The 20423-nt window shown below is 43.7% G+C and overlaps 2 protein-coding genes across 3 annotated transcripts; both read right to left on the bottom strand.

Annotated features, from left to right (window-relative positions):
* Positions 1-3019: 3019 nt before the first annotated feature.
* Positions 3020-5172, bottom strand: LOC116161809 (facilitated trehalose transporter Tret1-like). Its single transcript, XM_031475276.1, has 6 exons — positions 4796-5172; positions 4603-4747; positions 4373-4558; positions 4025-4326; positions 3759-3980; positions 3020-3712 (listed from the first exon to the last, which is right to left on the bottom strand). Exons 1-6 carry the CDS (start codon positions 4880-4882, stop codon positions 3110-3112), a joined length of 1545 nt encoding a protein of 514 aa, XP_031331136.1. The 5' UTR covers positions 4883-5172; the 3' UTR covers positions 3020-3109.
* A 6424-nt stretch (positions 5173-11596) lies between these two features.
* On the bottom strand, positions 11597-13804 carry LOC116162134 (facilitated trehalose transporter Tret1-2 homolog). 2 transcript variants are annotated; one of them, XM_031475673.1, is made up of 7 exons: positions 13709-13804; positions 13404-13521; positions 13211-13355; positions 12981-13166; positions 12633-12934; positions 12367-12588; positions 11597-12320 (listed from the first exon to the last, which is right to left on the bottom strand). In XM_031475673.1, exons 2-7 carry the CDS (start codon positions 13509-13511, stop codon positions 11718-11720), a joined length of 1566 nt encoding a protein of 521 aa, XP_031331533.1. In that variant the 5' UTR covers positions 13512-13521; positions 13709-13804; the 3' UTR covers positions 11597-11717. The 2 variants fall into 2 exon arrangements, with proteins under 2 accessions (XP_031331533.1, XP_031331532.1); XM_031475672.1 differs by lacking the exon at positions 13709-13804 and having other exon boundaries at positions 13404-13598.
* Positions 13805-20423: the final 6619 nt, after the last annotated feature.

Genomic DNA, 20423 nt, shown 5'->3' with positions numbered 1-20423 from the left:
CTGATGGAAGTAGCCAGTAGGCGTAAAGGGGAGCGTAAGGAAATCAAAAAATTCAAAAACGCAAAGACGAAGGGAGGTGCAATTATGGACAAGAGACACGGTAGAGCTGTATAGAGGGAGATAGAGGAAGAAGGAAAACTAAGTACAGAGGAGGAGTAGGATAATGTAAAGGAAAGTATTAAAAAGGCAATAACGTGGAAACAGATAACTGAAGAAGGGGGGGGGAAGAAGTGGTTGGACAAAGAGAGCACAGAGGAGAAAAACAGGTATAGAGAAATTATAGAAAAAAAAGGACGAGGGGAAAGAGGTGAGAGAACAGAAAAAAGGAATACATGGAACCGTAAAGAAAAAAGGATGGAGAAACAAAAAGAATACGAAGAGTAAATAAGAGAAATAAAAACAGAGAAAGATTTTTAGAATATGATAAACAGAGGAAAAAGGAAAAGTAGAAGAAGTGTGAGAGAATATAATTTGAGGATTTGAGGAATGGAACCAACATTTCATCAAAGTACTATATGGAAAGAAGGAGAAAGAGCCCTCTCTCTCTCTCCTGCTTTCCTTAAAGGTGAAGGTAAGAAGAGAGGAGGTTGATGGGGATGAGATAACAAGAGCGGCAACCAAAAAGACTAAAGAAAGGGAAAGTGGCAGGGAATGACGAGATAGGATTTTCGCCACAGATACGGTCAAGGAAACATAATTATTATTATTATTCGTAAAGGATGAGGAATCTAGTAAACAATGTATGGAAAGAGGGGGGTTTGCCCGAAGAATGGAAGAAAGGTGTAATGGTGCCGATTTCCAAAAGAGGCGATAAGGACGGATGTGATAAGCAAGAGAAATGAAGGAGAAGGGGATGTTGGAGGAAACACAAATGTAGGGTTGGGGGGGGGGGTGAGATCGACTGTGTATTTGGTGGAAAAGGAATTGGCAGCGTTTGACAGAGTAGAAAGGGAATAACTATGTAAGATGATGGAAGACGGGAAAATAGACAAGAAGTTAAAGGACAGAATCAAGGAAGATGATGAGATGTGGGAAGGTGGTGGAGGGAAAAAAGAAATAGAATGGAAATGGAGGCAGGAAAGAATAAAAGAGGAATGGAGGAAATAATAAAACTAAGAAAAAAGGTGGTGGCTGCAATGAGACTGGTGTGGGGAATGGGGGGAGGGGTTTAAAAACAATTTCAGAACAAGAAAATACCTGGTCGGTGCAGTAGTGGGAGGGGTTCATATGTACAGAGCGTATATATGGGGGTGGAAGAAATGGGATGAACTGAAAGGAATACAAAGGATATATGGATACTGGGACTAAACGAAAGAACACCAACTATGAAGAAACAAATATGGAAAAGATAAGGATATCATCGGGACGCAGGACCATATGATGCAAAAAAAGACGAGAAAAAGAAAGGCAAATGTTGACAACAAGGATGAACGCAAAAGAAATCTGGGAGGAACATACAGGAAAATATTATGAAAGAAGTGGATACGGACGGTCTGAGATAGTAAAGGGGAGAGGAATAGGACAAAGGATGGAAAATGAGCTGACAAAAACGGACCTGATGCCCAAATATACCAACATAGGGTAAATATAGAGAGCGCGCGAGGAGGTCGCAGTTACAAAGATCTAATCAGAGAGAGGTTACCAAAATATGTATGGGAGGGAGTAAAATAATGGTGACATTCAGATGTGCAAGTGAATTTACTTGGCTGTGCGTTAGAATTTACGACCCTAACGCTGCATTTGGTCCTTCGAGCCGGATGGTAGGTGTACATAGACCTTACAACCCTAATGCTGCGGTCCTTCGAGACGGATAGTACACTCCTAACGCTACATGTGGGAAATGGGTAGAGATGGAAAGACAAGAATAGATAGAAAATCAAGAGATAACAACCAAGAGGGAGAAGTGTAGTTACTGGAATTATATCAGAACCGAGAGGTTGTAGTATTTTAAACGGAAATATGGGGTGGAGGGGGGGAGATAGGGACGGTCAATTAACATACACAGGAGAAAGAGGAAGGTCGGTAATTCATTGGACAATAGTAGATGAAAAATACTGGACGAAATGGATGGATTTAAGGTAGGAACAAGGATAGAATCGGAAGGAATTGAGTGGAGATGAGAAAATCAAGAAATGAAAAGAAACAAAGAGGAAAGAAGATACAGTTATGGACAAGAGTCACGGTGGCTATGTATAGAGGGAGAAGGAAAACTAATGGGAGGAAGTACAGAGGAGGAGCGGAATAATGTAAAGGAGATTATTTAAAAAGCAATAACGTGGATACAAATAACTGAAGGGGAGGGAGAGAAAAAGAACGGAGTGGTGAGACAGAGAGCGTACACAAGAGACAAACAGATATAGAGAAATGACGGAGAAGAAAACGAGGGGAAATAGAAGAGAAAGAGGTGAGAGAACAGAAAAAAGGAGTAAATGTAAATGTAAAGTAAAAAAAATGAAGAAACAGAAAGAATAACGAATGAGGTAAGAATAGGAGAATAGACCGCCTGAGACAGGTATACCCAGATATGGTCCCTGACACACGCGGACGACGCAGTGATCAAGAAAACAGAGGTAGAACAAATATAAAAAAATGGGAAGAATGGAGATGTATTGGTAAAGGAAAAGAGTGGAGCTAAATGTAGAAAGGTCGACGATGATGAAATTTGAGAAGGTGGTGTAGGGGAGGGAGGAAAGAATAAAAGAGGAAGAACACTAATAACATTTTTATATTTGATTCATTGACATTTTTTAATTATTATCATGTAAACTAAAACAACTGTTCCAGATCCACCAAAGTTTTGCTTTGGTGTATGTGAGGATTTCCGATCCAAACGCTACATTTTGATCCTTCGAGCCGGATGGGTGGTGTACATAGACCTTACAACCCTAATGCTGCGGTCCTTCGAACCGGACACACTTTATAGAATTGCCAGTAGGTGGAAAGGACAGGGAGGACAAGATTGTTTTGAGCAACTGCGTAGAATTTTAGTTAAGTTCCGTAGAAACAAAGACAAACTCAATGTATTTCTTTTATCTTTTATTGTTTAAAATGTTTTTTTTCAGTTCTTCCGTCTTGTGAGATTCTCAAACTAGCAACTAGTCCCCTCAACTCATTTAACTGACTCAACTATGTCGAGTGGGTCTGGCTGTTTCGCTTGGTCTTCACTTTGTGAAACGGAAAGATACGTCGTGTGCTTCCAAAAGTAGTTTTCGATCTCCGACAGCTTCTTATTGTGAGTTTCTGGCATGAAGGCGAAGACGAACACCAGTCCGGCTAGTGACATGATGCCGTAAAAGTACTGCAAGTTGGAGGGTCCCATCCACTGTCTCATGGGGAAGTAGTACTGAATCGCGCCGAAGGCTAGGAGGTTGGCCACGCTCGATATGATCGCGTGGGCGACCCCGCGAATCGCCAACGGGAAGACTTCGGCCTGCACCATGAACGGTATAGTCATGAAACCGATCGCGGCGGCGATGAAGTAGATTATCAACGCCACCAGCGGTATCCAACTCTGAGTCGTCGTGCCTTCCTTTATCCATTTCGTGTACAATCCCGATATCCCCATAAAAATGGCCATAAAGGTAGCACTCGTCATCATCAGGGTGCGTCTGTTAAACCTTTTCATGAGCACTGTGTTTATGATGGTCATAATCAAAAGCATGCACCCGATGTAGACGGTTGCCAGGTAGGGGTCGATACTGGTGCCGATGTCCTAAAAAGGAAAACTAACGACACCAGGCGAACGGCATTAAACAAACCTGAAAAAAGATGACGCTATTAAAAATGATCACGTGAATACCGGAGGCTTGCTGGAAGAAGTACAGGCCGGAAGTGATCAGCATGGGTTTGTACCCTGAAGGTTGGCCGAACATTTTCAGCTTCTGAACCACTCCGTTTTTGCTGAGCTGTTCGCGCTCCTGCTTCTTAGCCAAGTGTTCCTTGTGCAGAGTAGTTAGTGACAGTAGGGCAAAGGTGACGTTCTGGAAGATGGTGTTACACGCAACGGAACTGGGAAAGCACGTACCTTGTTTTCTGGTGGGGGTTGATCCTTGTGGAACCACTCAAGCGACTTCCTCGCCTGCTCTACGCGCCCCTTCGACATTAGCCAGGCGGGACTTTCGGGAATCAAGAAAAGCAGAAGGGTAAAAACGACGGTATACCCGATATTGATCCATGCAATCATGCGCCAGGTCAAGTACCACCCTTCGATGTACACCACGAGCATACCGATGGAGGCGCCCAACGAGCAGACGCTGGTAAAGGATCCCCTGACGTCCTTCCGGCTGATTTCCGTAAGGTAGACGTTGCCAGGATTCATGAGCCACACTAAAACTGGACGTGGTTTGTCGCGGTGTTGCAGAACGAAACTGACCTAACGCAATTCCAGTCATGAGTCTCCCACAGATCAGCATCGTAACATTCTTCGCCATGGCAAGAAGAAGCCACCCCACAACGCTCGGAATCGCAACAATCTTCAACAGATTCAACCGCCCGATCGCGTCCATTATAAAGCCTCCACTCATCGCGCCAATCGGCGCGATCGCAACCACGCAGCTCACTAAAAACCACCCGCTCAAACCCAGAATCACCTCTTTCACTCACCTATCCACGCGATCTCCCCATGCGATAGCTCTATAGCAGCTGGGCTGTCCTTCTCCGCGAGCGCCTGCGGGACAAAGATCGCAGAGTACCCGTAGGTTATCCCAACCATGATATTCAAACACATCACGATCATCGTGCTAATGATCTACAACAATCCGAGTCATTCCTCAATCGAAAACTCTACGAGACCAACCTGCGGTATCAACGTTTTAAACTTCTTCGAGTCATACTGACTCAGCGACCTCACGAAGGCGAATTTCTGCTCTTCCGTGGCTGGCATCGCGGTTTTACTAAAATTGCGCGCAGATTATTCTTTTATGTATTTCCCCCGTTATCTCGAACTCGAGGAAATAAATACACGTGGATCGATTTCGGTACTTGAGATTTAGACATGGTTCTACTGAATTTGGAGATAACGGTCCCACCTTGCACCGAATTGCGTTGTTTTGGCCATGGCGCACTCGATGGCCTTGGCGGTAATTTAACCAAGAGTTTATTTACACAAAGCGAGTCTAACCCTGGGGTAGGTTTTAGTGCAATAGTCTCGCTCGAGTACTTCCAGATGATTGAGATGAATATAGGTCTGAGGATGAAATTTACGTGCTCCTCAACGAGGCACCCAGAAGGTGTTGATTGTTTGCTGGCGAACTGAAAAATGGGTTTGTTAAACCCTTTCATTCTAAAATGGTGGATGATGGAGTTGGCGAAACGGATCAAGCGGCAGAATATGAAGCTATTATTATAGAAATGAGACAGAAGTAACCGACTTGTTCTAAAGCTGAGGAAATTATAGGATCTTTGGTACCAGTCGTATTGTCCCCATCCAGTATTACATTTCGACTGGCCAAGATCGAGTGAAAGAACCGTTCAAGGATTGGCTCGGATATTAGGTTCAATTTGAGAAAATTGACAAGGATGGTTCTTTACTGATAAGTTCCAGTATTTACTTCAGTCACTTTTACCTGGAACCATGAATCACACTGAAAACACTTAATCTTGAGAAAACTGATCCTGCCACTTGGCTTTATCCATTAATTGAGTTAAGTCTACCAGAAGAGATCCTTTTGACATGGCAGCGTAGTTCTTTAGCTGCCCACGATGAAAGTAATAATACGCTTTCGAGGAACCGCTGAGACCCACCTATAGCATTTCTGGATATGGAAGTGGGGATCCAATAGAAGATTAGTTTGGCTCGAAGAGGATTTGGAATGGAGGTCAAACCAAAGAAATAAAATGTTCAAGTTAAAAACAAATTATCTCAGCCTACCCCAACCTTAGATTCTTGTCATGACGGAGATCAATCTTGTTTATTTTGTGAGAAGACTCGTGAAAGCAAAGATTGGAGAAGACAGTGAGAATATTCTTGGACAACGGCTCCCAAGGATCCTACATTTTGAAGTCAACCGCTGAGGATCTAGGACTGGAAGTGAAGGGGACAAGCAAATTTACTCATTCACTCTGTGGAGGCACTCAGACGGAAGGATTACTCACAATGTGCATCAAGTGACATTGGACATGATTGGTCGAAAAGTCATTGGCGTACGTGACGAAGAAAAGATCTGCAACTTTATCCCACGTGCTTCAAGTGACTGTGTTGTGGTTAAAGAGTTGAACAAGAAAAGTTCCTCCAATTGAAATCTTACTTGGTGCTGACGTCTATGGAAGACTTCTGACGGGCAAAAAGAAAACACTTTCCAATGAATGAAGTCACAGAAACTAAGTTAGGTTGGACATTATGAGGGAGGATGGGTGAAAATGAAGGTAATAACTTATCAACGTGTATACTGTCTATGGCTATTCAAGATGATCTCGGCCTGCTTGGAATTCGAGATGAAACGGATGTGGTAGGTATCTGTGGAACAACAAGAACAGGAAGATAAGCAAAGGTTCAACTCTTTGACAAGGAATGCAGATGGAAAATTTGTATCCCCTCCTTGGATAGATAGCAAAGTCACGTCTGAATCATGCTACTAAAAGATTAGAAGAAAGTAAACAGTTTGAAGAATATTCTGAATTGTTGTAACTTTGGAACTTCATTGAAGAAATCATCCTTATTGTGTGCTACTAGAAAGCAAAGTTTCACCATGTCAGCTCAATTGTTAGCTGATGCCTGGAATGGACCTTGGAACTATTAGGCTGCTTAATTGGTGCAAGGTTGGCTGTTTCTGGAAAAAAGGATTAAAAGCTGGGGATATACCACCCTACTTTTTGGTCTGATTTAAGTACTGCATTGGTCTGGATAGGGAGCGACAACATGTGGGGTCAATACAGATGTCCATGAACCTAGCAGAGCAAGGTCAGCAGAACACTTTCAAACATATTGCATAATTAGGTGCTAATTAGGTGCTAATTAAGTGCCCTATCCTCGAATTAAATGCTCCTTTTTTTAAATTATTACATATTCTGCCAGGTTCATATGAACTCAGCAGAAGACCACCTTTAAAACCCAGAAAAGTGAACTAACTATAATTAGGTACTAATTAGGTGCTAATTAAGTGCCCTATTCCCGAATTAAATGCTCCTTTTTTTAAATTATTACATATTCTGCCAGGTTCATATGAACTCAGCAGAAGACCACCTTTAAAACCCAGAAAAGTGAACTAACTATAATTAGGTACTAATTAGGTGCTAATTAAGTGCCCTATTCCCGAATTAAATGCTCCTTTTTTTTAATTATGACATGTTCGGCCAGGTTCATATGAACTCAGCAGAACACTACCTTTAAAACCCAAAAAAGTGAACTAACTATAATTAGGTACTAATTAGGTGGTAATTAAGTGCCCTATTCCCGAATTAAATGCTCCTTTTTTTTTTAATTATGACATGTTCTGCCAGGTTCATATGAAATCAGCAGAACACTACCTTTAAAACCCAAGAAAATGTGAACTAACTATAATTAGGTACTAATTAGGTGGTAATTAAGTGCCCTATTCCCGAATTAAATGCTCCTTTTTTTTTTAATTATGACATGTTCTGCCAGGTTCATATGAACTCAGCAGAACACTACCTTTAAAACCCAAGAAAATGAAAAATGAACTAACTATAATTAGGTGCTAATTAAGTGCCCTATTCCCGAATTAAATGCTTCTTTTTTTTTAATTATTACATGTTCTGCCATGTTCCCGGAAACTTGAACCCAGCTGACTTATCTTCAAGCGGCTGCCTACCGGCTCATCTTTACCCCTATGGAGTTGACCCGCCCACATGAAATCACTTGACAAAAATGCGTCTACAATTAGTGCTACGTTAGTGCTGCTATGGGGCGGGGTCAACTTCACACTCAAATTTTACTTATCGAAATAATGAACACATACGGTGTTACTGCGACGTCAGTGCTGTTAAATGTCAGATAAACAGTCACTCAAATTCTTTCGCTGTTCCTAAAAAAGTCAAGTGAGAGGTTGGCTCCGCCCATACATTTCTATTGGATAAAACCACATGTGATTATTGGTGCTACGTTCTAGGTTACCTTAGTGCTGTTTTGTGCTCGAAAATTGCGATTCCAGCATCTCGTCTTTCCAGAAAAACTAAGAAACCTAAAATATTGTGTGAAGTTGGCCCCACCCATGCTTCGTATTTTAAAAAATCCGTATTTTATCGTTAGTGCTGTTTTGTGCTCGAATATTACGATTACGACGTTTTACCTTTACAAGAAAAACGAAAAAAAATTTGGTAAATGCAGATTTGTAGGGAAATTCGGAGTTTCCAATCAAAGTTTGACGATTATAATATGTTCTCTCTGCGTATTTATTGTATGTAGCGTGTTGACCGTTTAATGGGTTTCGGAAATTGTTTTGCTCTAGTGTGTCGGGGATCACAATAGATAATCTTCTGACGACCGGTCGCTATTCGAGGTTTCAGGTTTCGCGCTCCCTATCATTTTGGAGGACGAGATCGCGGCCGTTCACATCGTCATAGGACTCTCAACGCCGCTGGTGCGTCTGTCGGGCATTGTTCGGCTCATTGCGTGTGTTTGCCTCGTTTTTTCCTCTGACGGTTGCGGCTCAAAGTATGATGAGCATCCTTCAACGACGCTGAAGTCTGACCGAGCCCCAGGTTTATTACGGGTTTGCGTATATGACTGTGCTGAGCCTAGTGTTCCTTGCAATTAGCATCATCTGCCGTAAGTAATACTATAATATTATTGCAATTTATTGTTAAATTTTAATACAAATTGTTTAAGAAAATATTCGGTTTCTGTAACCCTGATACAACAATTTTTAGTGGGGATTTCCTCGGGATCCTGTGGTGCTGACATTGTTTTAGACACAAATTTGTATTAGACGAAGGTTCCAATAAAATTTACACCTCCTCGCATTTCTGAGAAGATCTCTTCGAAGAGAAATTTGTATCAGAAGAACATGAAAGAAGGGATTACATCTCGTGATTTTGAGATGCTGTTACACTGAGAGAATGTGACCTTTAAAGGGTATACTCTTAAAGATTCATTTTAAGGTTTTTAAAGCACTTTAGGGTTCTTAAAGACCGGAACACATGAACTGACACGACAGGTTTAAAGGACAAAAACCTTAAATCAGGAGAACAGAATGCATGAATATGTACCTATTTGTTTCTTGAAATTTTACCCTGACGGACCAATGATTTTGATAAAAAGATCAGGAGAACAGAATGATGGCAGTGTATCTATAGTACTTAAATTGTAGGTACATTATTCTTGCAGTGCCTTAATTCTGAAACAGAAATGATACATTTGTATAGAGTTGCGTGAAAAGCTGAATTCTAGATCGTCTAATTGCGTTTGATCCTGATACAATATTTCTTTATAGGAAGAAATTGTATCAGGATGTGGAAAGGCATAACTCCTCGAATTTCTGTGATTCTAACACCATTTTCTACCTTCTGACGAGCGAGAATTGGCCCTTTCAATTGGTTTCCCACATGTAATTTTAAACGAGAAGCTTTGTACCCCGGTACCATAATGCTCGAAAATGTATCTGTGAACGAATTTATCCCATTCTTATTTTGCTGTGATTCTGACAAAGATGTTCTCTATAACTTCTTTATAAATGAAGTTTCTTTGGGAAGCGCATAATGCGGGTCTTGACTTTCTTGCCTTTATGTAACCCTGATACAAAAATTTTACAGGGCAAAGTCGCTTATAGTTTTTTTGTGAAAGGGAAAAGTGAGAGACTTGTAAGATCATCACCTGCGTTTGTAAGAATGCAATTGAGTAAAATTTAAGTGCGTAGGTTTTTTGTGGAACCACCTAAGTTGTGCATTTCGATGGGGTGCAGGTATTCTGATTTGCTCTTTTAAAAGAAACTGGTTCACTTAATTATACTATACTGCATTCATTATAAGAAGGTAGTAGATGGCGCTGTGTTTGAAGATAGACACACACAGGAAAAATATAAAACAGCACAAGATTTGAAAAATATAAATATAAGTCAAACGATATCACGCTTGGATCTTTGAAATTGAAAGCTAATGACAGTTCGACAGTTTAGTTCGTAACTGAAACTTTTAACAGACAGAATTAGTTATACGTTTTCTTTTTCAGGGTAATACTGGCTCGTGTTTTAACCAATCACAATGAAGGTCAAACTGTCCCTATGCTTTCTACCGCTACCTTCTTAAAATGAATAGAGTATAGACGCCATCTTAAAAAGGGGGTTAATTAATTTAAAAAAATATTGGGTAGGGATTATTCCAAAGAGGTTTTTGAATTTATTCGGTTTTGGGCTAGGGTTCGTAAACCGTTCAGGTCAAAGTATCATTATTTTTATGAAAATTCGGTACATAAATTTTTATTTTTTTTATTACCGCGAGTTTTATTGTAGAAAAAGCCGTGGAGCATTCAATTTATTTTCAGCAAAAATTCAAGTTTAGTTAATGCAATTTATTGCAGAAAAGCCTATTGCGAGAATCTTACCTTCAATGCATAGGAAGAAAGTTCTGCTCGGATGCCTCCAGAAGTTCACTCTAAAACAAAGAAAGGTAGCCCGAGCTAAGCCCCTCGGTAGTTTAAAGTGCTTTAGAAGCGAAAATACTTGTATCCAGATCCGCGACCGATTGCGTTAAATACGGTATTGCAAACTCTGAAGGAGAAAGTATATCCAAATTCATAACACTTTTAAAAGCGAATCGAAACTAAATCCGATTAATAAGAGGGTTATTTGGAAAATAATACTAATACGGCAAGGGTTTAGAAATAAATTGGTTGGAACTCGCGTACTTACGTATTCATCAAATTCAATTATATCCTCCACAATGAAAGAAATTCTTGACGCCAACTATTTCACAACAACTGTTTAACCGCCATAATATAATAATATTCGATTTTGCAATTATCAGCCAAACTCCTCTCGGTTCTTCTCGGATTTCTATATACGTCTACGTCCGTTTCGTTTCAATCTCGTGAAAACGAATATATGACGTCTTGCGGGCGTTTTATTTGGCTTCGGTTCCCGCAGTAATGATGGGCCGCTCTTGTATGTCTAATTTTTATTAACGTTAAATGTGGTCATGGGTTGGGATTGAACGCAATGTCATTTGATTTCGAAGTCGATTTTGTTTGTATCTAAATTGTTAGTTGTTAATTTTTTTTAAATAATCTCATCTGGAAATTATTTGTAGTAGCATTTTATCTCATGTTTTTCTCCGATCGTAGATAAGAAGTTTTCTGATCGCTTATCGCTGTATTGGCCACTGGTGCAGTGTGATTTTTCAAAGACGCGCATTATTTTGTTAAGCAAGGAGAATGTATGTAAATGGAAATGGTATAAGCGAACCGTCTTCTGTTGGTGGTTCTGTTTTGATGGAGACATGAATGGAGTGATTTTGTTGTGGTGAGTGTTGAAACGTAGTCGTATTGGAGCGTATTTCTTTGGCAAAATAGTCAGTTTTGTCGTTATCGAGGCTTTTTGATGAGACAGTCAGTCTTGTTTAATTGTGAAGTTTACAAGAAAGTTAGTCGAGTGCTACGAGTATGAAAAGACTAAGTGAGCTTAAACATTAAAGACCAACACCAACAACGTATTTCTTTTATTTATTGTACTAATTTATCTTACCAAATAAAAAGTTTCTTGGAAAAGCGGGCCTTTTAACTTCCACCGTATTGTGAGATTCTTAAACTAAAAGCTAATCCCATTAACTCATTTAACTGACTCAACTGTGTTGAGTGGGGCCTGTTGTTCCGCTTGGTTTTCGGTTTGTGGAACGGAAAGATACGTCGTGTGCTTCCAAAAGTAGCTTTCGATTTCAGACAGTTTCTTATTGTGAGTCTCTGGCATGAAGACGAAGACGAACACCAGTCCGGCTAAAGACATGACGCCGTAGAAGTACTGCAGCTCGGACGGTCCCAGCCACTGTCTCATGGGGAAGTAGCACTGAAGCGCGCAGAAGACTAGGAAGTTGGCCACGCTCGATATGATTGCGTGGGCGATTCCGCGAATCGCCAACGGGAAGACTTCGGCCTGCACGGTGAACGGTATAGTCATGAAACCCACCGCGGCGGCGATGAAGTAGATCATCAACGCCACCAGCGGTATCCAACTCTGGGTCGCGGTGCCCTCCTTCATCCATTTCGTGTACAATCCCGATATCCCCATGAAAATGGCCATAAAGATACCACTCGTCATCATCAGGGTGCGCCTGTTAAACCTTTTCATGAGGACTGTGTTCATGATGGTCATAATCAAACGCATGCACCCGATGTAGACGGTTGCCAGGTAGGGGTCGATACTGCTGCCGATGTCCTAAAAAGGAAAACTAACGACACCAAGCGAACGGCATTAAACAAACCTGGAAGAAGATGACGCCATTAAAAATGATCACGTGAATACCGGAGGCTTGCTGGAAGAAGTACAGGCCGGAAGTGATCAGCATGGGTTTGTACCCTGAAGGTTGGCCGAACATTTTCAGCTTCTGAACCGCGCCGTTTTTGCTGAGCTGTTCACGCTCCTTCATCTTAATCACGTTCTCCTTGTGCAACACGGTCAGTTGCATTTCGGCGAAGGTCACGTTCTGAAAGATGGTGTTACACAGAACGGAAGTGAGAAAGCGCGTACCTTGTTTTCCGGTTTGGGTTGATACTTATGGAACCACTCGAGCGACTTCCTCGCCTGCTCTACTCGGCCCTTCGACATCAGCCAGGCGGGACTTTCCGGAATGAAGAAGAGCAGAAGGGTAAAAACGACGGTATACCCGATATTGATCCAAGCAATCATGCGCCAGGTCAAGTACCACCCTTTGATGTAGACCACGAGCATACCGATGGAGGCGCCCAACGAGCAGACGCTGGTAAAGGATCCCCTGACGTCCTTCCGGCTGATTTCCGTAAGGTAGACGTTGCCAGGGTTCATGAGCCACACTAAAACGGAACGTGGTCAAGCGCGGAGTTGCATGACGAAACTGACCTAGCGCAATTCCAGTCATGAGTCTCCCGCAGATCAGCATCGTAACATTCTTCGCCATGGCAAGAAGAAGCCACCCCACAACGCTCGGAATCGCAACAATCTTCAGCAGATTCAACCGCCCAATCGCGTCCATAATAAAACCTCCACTCATCGCCCCCACCGGCGTAATCGCCATCACGCAGCTCACTAAAAACCACCCTCTTAGACTCAGATTTACCCCCCTCGCTCACCTATCCACGCAATCTCCCCCTGCGATAGCTCTATAGCACCTGGACTGCCCTTCTCCGCGACCGCTTGTGGGACAAAGATCGCAGAGTACCCGTAGGTTATCCCAACCATGATATTCAAACACATCACGATCGCCGTGCTGATGATCTACAAGAACCCGGGTCACTTCCCCGTCGAAAAATCGTTGAGACTAACCTGCGGTATCAGCGTTTTAAACTTCTTCGAGTCATAGTGGCTCAGCGACCTCGCGCTGTTAATCAAACTGCGGAACGAGGCAAATTTCGGCTCTTCCGCTGGTGGCATCGTGGTTTTACTAAAATTGGGCGCAGATTACTCTTTTATGTACCCATCCGTTATCTCGAACTCAAGGCAAGACGTAGATCGATTTCGATACCTACTTGAGACCTGAATTTCTAGATAAGGGCTCCGCCTTGTACTGAATTGCGTCGTCTTGACCATGGCGCATTAGCTGGCATTAATTTACCCATGAGTTTACTTACACATCGCATGCAGAACCTCCTCTGGCCTTGACCACGTGAAAGACTCCAGTGCAAAAGTCTCGCTCCTGCTAGTACCTCCAGATGATTGAGATGAATCTGATCGGAGGCTGAGATTTTATTTCACTGCCGGATCTCAAGTGCTCCTCATCGAGGCACCCAGATAGATAGATACAGTTGCAAGTTACCCAGATGCAGTGAAGCACCACGAATTGGGCAGTAAAATGGTAGCTTGATCCCAGGCGTGAAAGAGTGAGAAAGACGTGACGCCGGTAAATGGGGAAGAGAAGGCTGGAAGACCTGAAGGACGAGTCCGCAAGGAGTGAAGACGTGATCCTGAAGTATAGGTAAGAACACGAAACGATTGAGACAAGGAGAAACGATTAGGTTGGGAGAGGGGGGGGGGTGATCTAAAGAGTAATCAATTCTGAAAGGAGCGTGAAGAAGTATAAATAATAGGCATGGTGGGAGCAGAGAGGGAGGATTTCAGGGGATGTGATAGACAATTGAGGAAGGTTTGAGGAAAAAGGAAACCACGAAGGTACAAATCTATGATGGAGAAGAGAGAGGAACCATACAGGAACTTTGAGGGAGGCTTCAATGAGGCGTGAAGAACATGTGAAGAAAACCTAAAGAACCAGGATAGCATCAATCAATATGGTGTTTCCCTGGCGTTTTGCGATCCTAACAGACTAATGAAACCCGTATCGGAGAAATATAATACGCTATAGAGAAGCTGTAGGTAATCTTGAGTCCACCAATTTTAACAAGAAATTCATTACCAGTGTCACATAAACACAAGAGTGACCCCCCCCCTCTCCCTCCCCTTTCCTATATACTGTATTCGCCCGATACAAATTTATTATGTGAAAGCTTAAAACCAAAGAATCAGGAAAACATAATACGCAATTAATAAGTCCATATACGTCTGTGCTCCTGGTATAATTATATCAAAAAGGCGAGCGGAAAACATCATGCGTAGAAAAGGACTGTGATTCTGGTGTCCTCATAGCTCGATGTCTATTGTCAATAAGTTTTACACCTTCCCGGGTTTTTGTGATTTTGGTACAACTTTTAAAAGAAAAATGTATTTCAGAAGAGCAACAAACGGGAGAAGGCGTATGCTGGTAAATCTTACTTACCAGTTTCTGTTAACCTGATACATCACCCGTTTTTTTGTTCTCTTGATACAGTAGCTTGTAAAAAACGGATTTGTATCGGGAGAACATAATAGGTTAGCAGGGGATTGCGGATATATTTCGTGTTTTTTTTTATTTTTACTTGTATCTGAGGAACCCCAAAGAAAAGCTGAAGATAATTTTAAATTTTCCCAAGTTCTGCGATCCCGATACACATCAGTGTCAGAGAAACACGCGAAACCCGTAGCCTTTTCTACATGCCATTTTCTCCCGATACACACTTTTTTGGTTTAAAAACTTCAAACATGAGGAGCAGGAGAATCGGTTAAATCAAATGCACCTGTGCTCTTTGTGTAATGGCTTTGAAAGGGAGAATTGGTCGGGAGAACATAATCCGTGAGAATGTGTACGCGTTTCTGTTATCCTGATAGAACCATGTTGAGTGTTAATAAGTGTTACGTCTTCCTGGGTTCCTGTGGTTTTGTTACAATAATTGTCTCTGTGATCCTGATACATATGAGCATTGGGAGATTTTGTATCAACAGAACATGATACGTCAGCAGGAGGTTGTTAATCAATTTGGCACTTCCTTGGGTTTCTGCTGATAAATTTTTACATGGCAAATATAATACCCCAGAAAGGAATTTTAGGTAATTTTAAATTTTCTTACGTTTCTGCGATCCTGATACATTATATTTTAAAACAAAGGTCAATTTTAAAGGCAGAACCCAGTAGACTTTTTCCTCCATTTTCTCCCGATACAAGGCTTTTTGTTTAGGGATTTTAAACATTAGGAGCAGGAGAACATAATCCGAAATCGATCAAACCAAATGCACTTTTGCTCTTGGTGTAATTGTTTAAAAAAAAGAGTTTGTCGAGAGACTGTGTATGTATTTCTGTTAACTTGAGATATAACCGTGTTAAGTGTCAGTACACGTTAAGCTCTTCAGGGTTTCTGTGGCCCTGCTGCAAAAATTTTCTCTGTGATTCTGATACATCAGACACTTATTTCTGTCTTCCAGATCTAAGTGGTTTATAAAATACGGATTTGTAGCAGGAGACCATAATAGGTCAGCAGAGTGCTCTTATTATATTTGGCGCTTCCTTGGGTCGTTGAGGTTCTCGCAGAGTAATAAATTTGTATCCTGGGGACTACAATACGCAATAGAGGAGCTGTAGGCAATTTTGAGTCCCTATGCAACACATTTACAACAAAAAATTCGTTGCGAAAGAGGAGATGATGAAGGAGATGGAGAGTGAATGCAATGTAAAAAGGAATGGACAGAAAATTCTGGAAAAGCCAAGACAGATACGCAAAGAAGACAATGACTCAAGTGATAACGGGAGAAGGGAAGGTGCAAGCGAGTAAGGAAGACATGAAAGGAGCGTCAAGAATGCGTGAAAAAGACGTGAAGTGGGAGCATATACAAAGCAAGCATCGCCGCGAAGAAAAGGCATGCGCAAAAACGAAAATCAGATGTTAAAGAAGCGTGAGAAAAGCATGAAGACGAGGCGAGGGTGTTGTGAAAATGGGGGGGGGGGGGAAGGAAGCATGCAGGAAGGGGGCGGGAGAGAGGTGCATATGAGGGAGAAAGAATTATGTCCTTCTCTGCTTTTAATTTTATTTTCAATCTTCCATTTCTTGCCGGGTGATATTCGCCATACCCCAGTGCAGTACTTCTTAGGAGAAGAGGATCTGATCTATAGCCATTTCCAAAAAACTGCTGGAGGTGCCATGGAAAAGGGATGAGGGTTATGGGGAAAGAGTTATCGAGCCCTTCCCTGCTTCCAATATAATATTCCGAAAATGGTCTTTGAACCTTCCTTTTCTTCATGGAGGAGTGTACGTTCTCTGCATTGGTTCTTAGGAGAAGAGGATCTGATGATTTTTTCCCAAGGATAACCATATGCGATACCTGAAGGATACATGAACGGTTTGTGGGAGGAAGTGTTACCGAGAGGTCCGAATATTATTATTAAAAGATTCATTGGAAAGGTCTGAAGAAAGCATCAGAAGGGTATTAAAAGGGCCGGCGAAGAATACGTAGGTATAAAGCATGTAGATGGGAGTGGGCAAATGATGCAAAGAAGGCCCCAAAAAAATTAGAAGAGAAGGCAAGAGATAAGGTGAAGCGTGACAGAGACTCGAAGAAAGTAACGACTCACGTGAAAATGGGGGTCGGGGGTGCGTGGAAGATGACTTGAAGCAGAAGTGGAAAGATTTTGGGGATAGCAAATATCACGGGGGATGGGACGAGATAAAAATGCAATGAAAGCTTGAAGGGGGACAAATACGGTGTACTGGAAGCGTGAAGGAGGAAGGAACAAGAATACGCGAAAGAGGGAAAATGTGATTCTATTCTATTCTATTCTATTCGCAGGGGAGCCCGACCGGGCAGCACTTGGCACACCAGAGGCCCATTGTGCGTACCCCCTTTCTTCGCAACTGAGTTCAGAGCCCGTTCCTCTCAATGAAGGATAGGACCGTGTGTAGCCTAAGTTGCTTCACCCTCCTCGGTTCCAGATATCTGTCTCCAAGGAGTTGATATCTGTCCCTGATCAAAGCGTCACAGTGACAGACCACATGCTCGGTAGTTTCATCTGCCTCGCCACAGAACCTGCACGTGGACTCCTCCGCGAGCCCAATGTTATGCAGGTGATAGTTGACCATCCAGTGTCCCGTAAGGACACCGGTGATCTTCCTAATCTGGCTTCTATTCAGTTTTAGAAGCTTAGAAGACTCCGATTTGCCAAGGGGCCCTGTTAGAAAGGCCTTGGACTGTCGGAGTCCGGTTACCTGGTGCCACTGAGCCTGGAATTGACTGGTCAACCAATCTTTAATCCTGGCCCTAACAACGGAGGGAGCAATCCCTAGGGTAGGCTCGGGCCCGACGAAGACTCCACCACTGCCTTCGCGAGCCAACTCGTCCGCCCTTTCGTTGCCCCCTATTCCGCAGTGCGCTGGCACCCAAATCAAGCTTACCCTATTAGACTCACCTAATCTCGCCTGCAATCAAGCGCCATAGCTGATCGGAACCTGTCTACCGGCAGGGCCTCAACGCCGCCTGACTATCGCTGCATATGTATATATGCTTATTGCGGTAACCTCTACGGAGGTTTTCCTGTGCACAGGTCATGATGGCTAACATCTCTGCCTGAAACACGGTGCTATGCTGACCAAGGGAGACGCTGACGCTGGCTCTCGGTCGATCACCATATATGCCCATGCCCGTTCCCCTTTCTGTTTGGGACCCGTCTGTAAACCACACGAGCCCCTCAGGTTTGAGGAACGGGCAATCCGAGTTCAGCCACTGCTCCCTATCCGGGAGAATGACTTTATAACGCTTTGGTCTTAGCAAGATAGCCCGGATCACGTCCCTCCTTGCGAGGAGGGGATCGGTCCTGAGGGTTTCCTCCCAGATCCGCCCGTGCCCAAGGCTGCCTCGATCCTTCCATTCGTCCCAATCGTTTAGCCGTATGGAAGCTTTCCGAGCCTCTGCCTCCACAGCTAAGTGTAAAGGCTCTAGTCCCAGAAGTGCCTCCATGGCCAAGGTTGGCGTGGTTTTTAGGGCTCCAGTTACTCCCAGACAGGCGAGTCGCTGGACCTTTCCTAGCTGCTTCCTGTAGGTTACCCTGCGCATGGCAGGCCACCATACAAGTGCACCATACAGTATTATTGGCCTTCTCACTGCAGTGTAAAGCCAGTATACCAGTCGAGGGTTCAAGCCCCATGTACAACCAAAAGCCCTTCTACATGCCCATAGACATGCAGTGGCCTTTTTGCTTACGCGCTCAATGTGCCCTTTCCAGGTCAGGCGAGAGTCAATGATGACTCCCAGGTATTTCACTGACCTGGTCAGACCCAGTTGACGTCCTCGAAGAGCGAGTCCAGTAAGATCCGCTCTCCTTCTATTCGTGAATGAAACAACCTCGGTCTTTTCCGGGTTAACGGAAAGGCCATGGCTACTGCACCACAGATCCACCTGTTTGCGAGCCCCCTGCATGAGCTCTTTCACGGTGTTTGGAAACTTCCCAGTTATGACGATCGCGAGATCGTCCGCGTATCCCTGCGTATACGCTCCCCCCTCGTTCAAGGTGCGGAGGAGCCCGTCTAGTACCAGGCACCACAGCAGTGGAGACAACACCCCACCCTGCGAACATCCTCTAGTAACCGATGAGCTCATCTCCGTCATCCCAATTGAGGATATATTGACTCTGCTTTCGAGCATGGCTCGGATCCATCTTACGATCGACCCATCAATACCAAAGCTCTCAGCAGCCTCACTAATCGAATCGAACGTGGTGTTGTTAAACGCACCCTCGATATCTAAAAACGCTCCCAGAGCTATCCCCCGGAAGACATTCCCTTTTCCAGCCTGTACACCAGGCTGTGTAGAGCCGTCACCGTGGACATACCAGCCCTGTAAGCATGTTGGAACGGATGTAGTGGTCTACTAACCAGTACGCCATTCCTTATGTATGCATCCACCAGCTTCTCCACCGTTTTTAGAAGAAACGATGATAGGCTGATGGGCCTATAGTTCTTCGCCACGTCATATTTAGCACGACCCGGCTTAGGTAGGTACACAACTCTTACCTTCCTCCAGCTTTCGGGGAATGCCAGAGAGGCTCTGAAGAGATGCAACAAGTGTAAGAGCAGCGGCTCCAGACCCTTCTGTAGAAGAGCCGGGAATATCCCATCCGGTCCTGCACTCTTAAATGGGCTGAACGTGTTGACCGCCCATCTCAGAGATCCCTCGGTAACCACCCGGGAAGCTACCTTCCAGTTGATCGGCCTTACACCGACCCGAGTAGCTCCTTTTGGTGGGCCCGAAGTTAAGTAGTCCCCAGAGCCTGGAAAGTGTGTTTCCAGGAGACATGTGAGTGCCTCACCAGCGGTAGACGTATATCTACCGCATGGAAGCCTCAGTGTCCCCACCGTTTGCCCCGGGTCCTTCAAAAGGATTTTACGAGGTTTTTGAACTTCAGGAAGACCTTCCATGTTACCACAGAAAGTCCTCCAAGATCCTCGTTTCGACCTCCGAATATGGTCCTTATACCTGCGCTGGGAGATCTTAAGATCTCCCCAGTCCGCAGGTAACTTAGTTCGCATGGCCCTATTCAAGAGCCTGCGAACCTCCTTACGAGCCTTTTCAAGGTCTGAGTTCCACCAAGGTGTTCTCTTCTTTCCTCGAAAGGTACTCAGTTTACAGCTGTCCTCATAGGACGCTGTTATGGCGTCGCTTACTAATGCGGCCGCCTCTTCCACCTGCCCTGCTTTCCGACAGAGCAGAGGTGGTCTATCCAACCGGTCCGACAGTTTTGCCACATAGCAGTCCCAGTCAGTGGATCGGGGATTCCGAAACCTACAGGGCCCGCAGTGCAATGCCAGGTTCAGTTGGAAAAGAATGTGCCTGTGGTCCGAAAGCGACGGCTCATCAGACACTCTCCAATTCGTGATCATGTGAGCTATTGAAAAGGAGCCCAGCGTCAGATCAATGATCTCCTGCCTCCGCGCTGTGACGAAGGTAGGGGCTGCTCCCTGATTTAAAACATTCAAATCAGTTGTTTGCAAGTAC

This window comes from Photinus pyralis, unplaced genomic scaffold (assembly GCF_008802855.1).
Source record: "Photinus pyralis isolate 1611_PpyrPB1 unplaced genomic scaffold, Ppyr1.3 Ppyr1.4_LG10, whole genome shotgun sequence".
Lineage (NCBI taxonomy): Eukaryota > Metazoa > Arthropoda > Insecta > Coleoptera > Lampyridae > Photinus > Photinus pyralis.
This window is presented reverse-complemented; position numbering and strand designations above follow the sequence as displayed.

What these genes read in the sequence shown, in the direction of transcription:
- LOC116161809 (XM_031475276.1), bottom strand. Translation starts at nt 4,882, where the DNA reads ATGCCAGCCACGGAAGAGCAGAAATTCGCCTTCGTGAGGTCGCTGAGT. An exon ending in TTAAAACGTTGATACCGCAG is followed by an intron (nt 4,748 to 4,795) that starts GTTGGTCTCGTA and finishes GGATTGTTGTAG; the next exon opens with ATCATTAGCACGATGATCGT. An exon ending in AACCCCCACCAGAAAACAAG is followed by an intron (nt 3,981 to 4,024) that starts GTACGTGCTTTC and finishes ACCATCTTCCAG; the next exon opens with AACGTCACCTTTGCCCTACT.
- LOC116162134 (XM_031475673.1), bottom strand. Translation starts at nt 13,511, where the DNA reads ATGCCACCAGCGGAAGAGCCGAAATTTGCCTCGTTCCGCAGTTTGATT. An exon ending in CATGACTGGAATTGCGCTAG is followed by an intron (nt 12,935 to 12,980) that starts GTCAGTTTCGTC and finishes GTTCCGTTTTAG; the next exon opens with TGTGGCTCATGAACCCTGGC. An exon ending in AACCCAAACCGGAAAACAAG is followed by an intron (nt 12,589 to 12,632) that starts GTACGCGCTTTC and finishes ACCATCTTTCAG; the next exon opens with AACGTGACCTTCGCCGAAAT.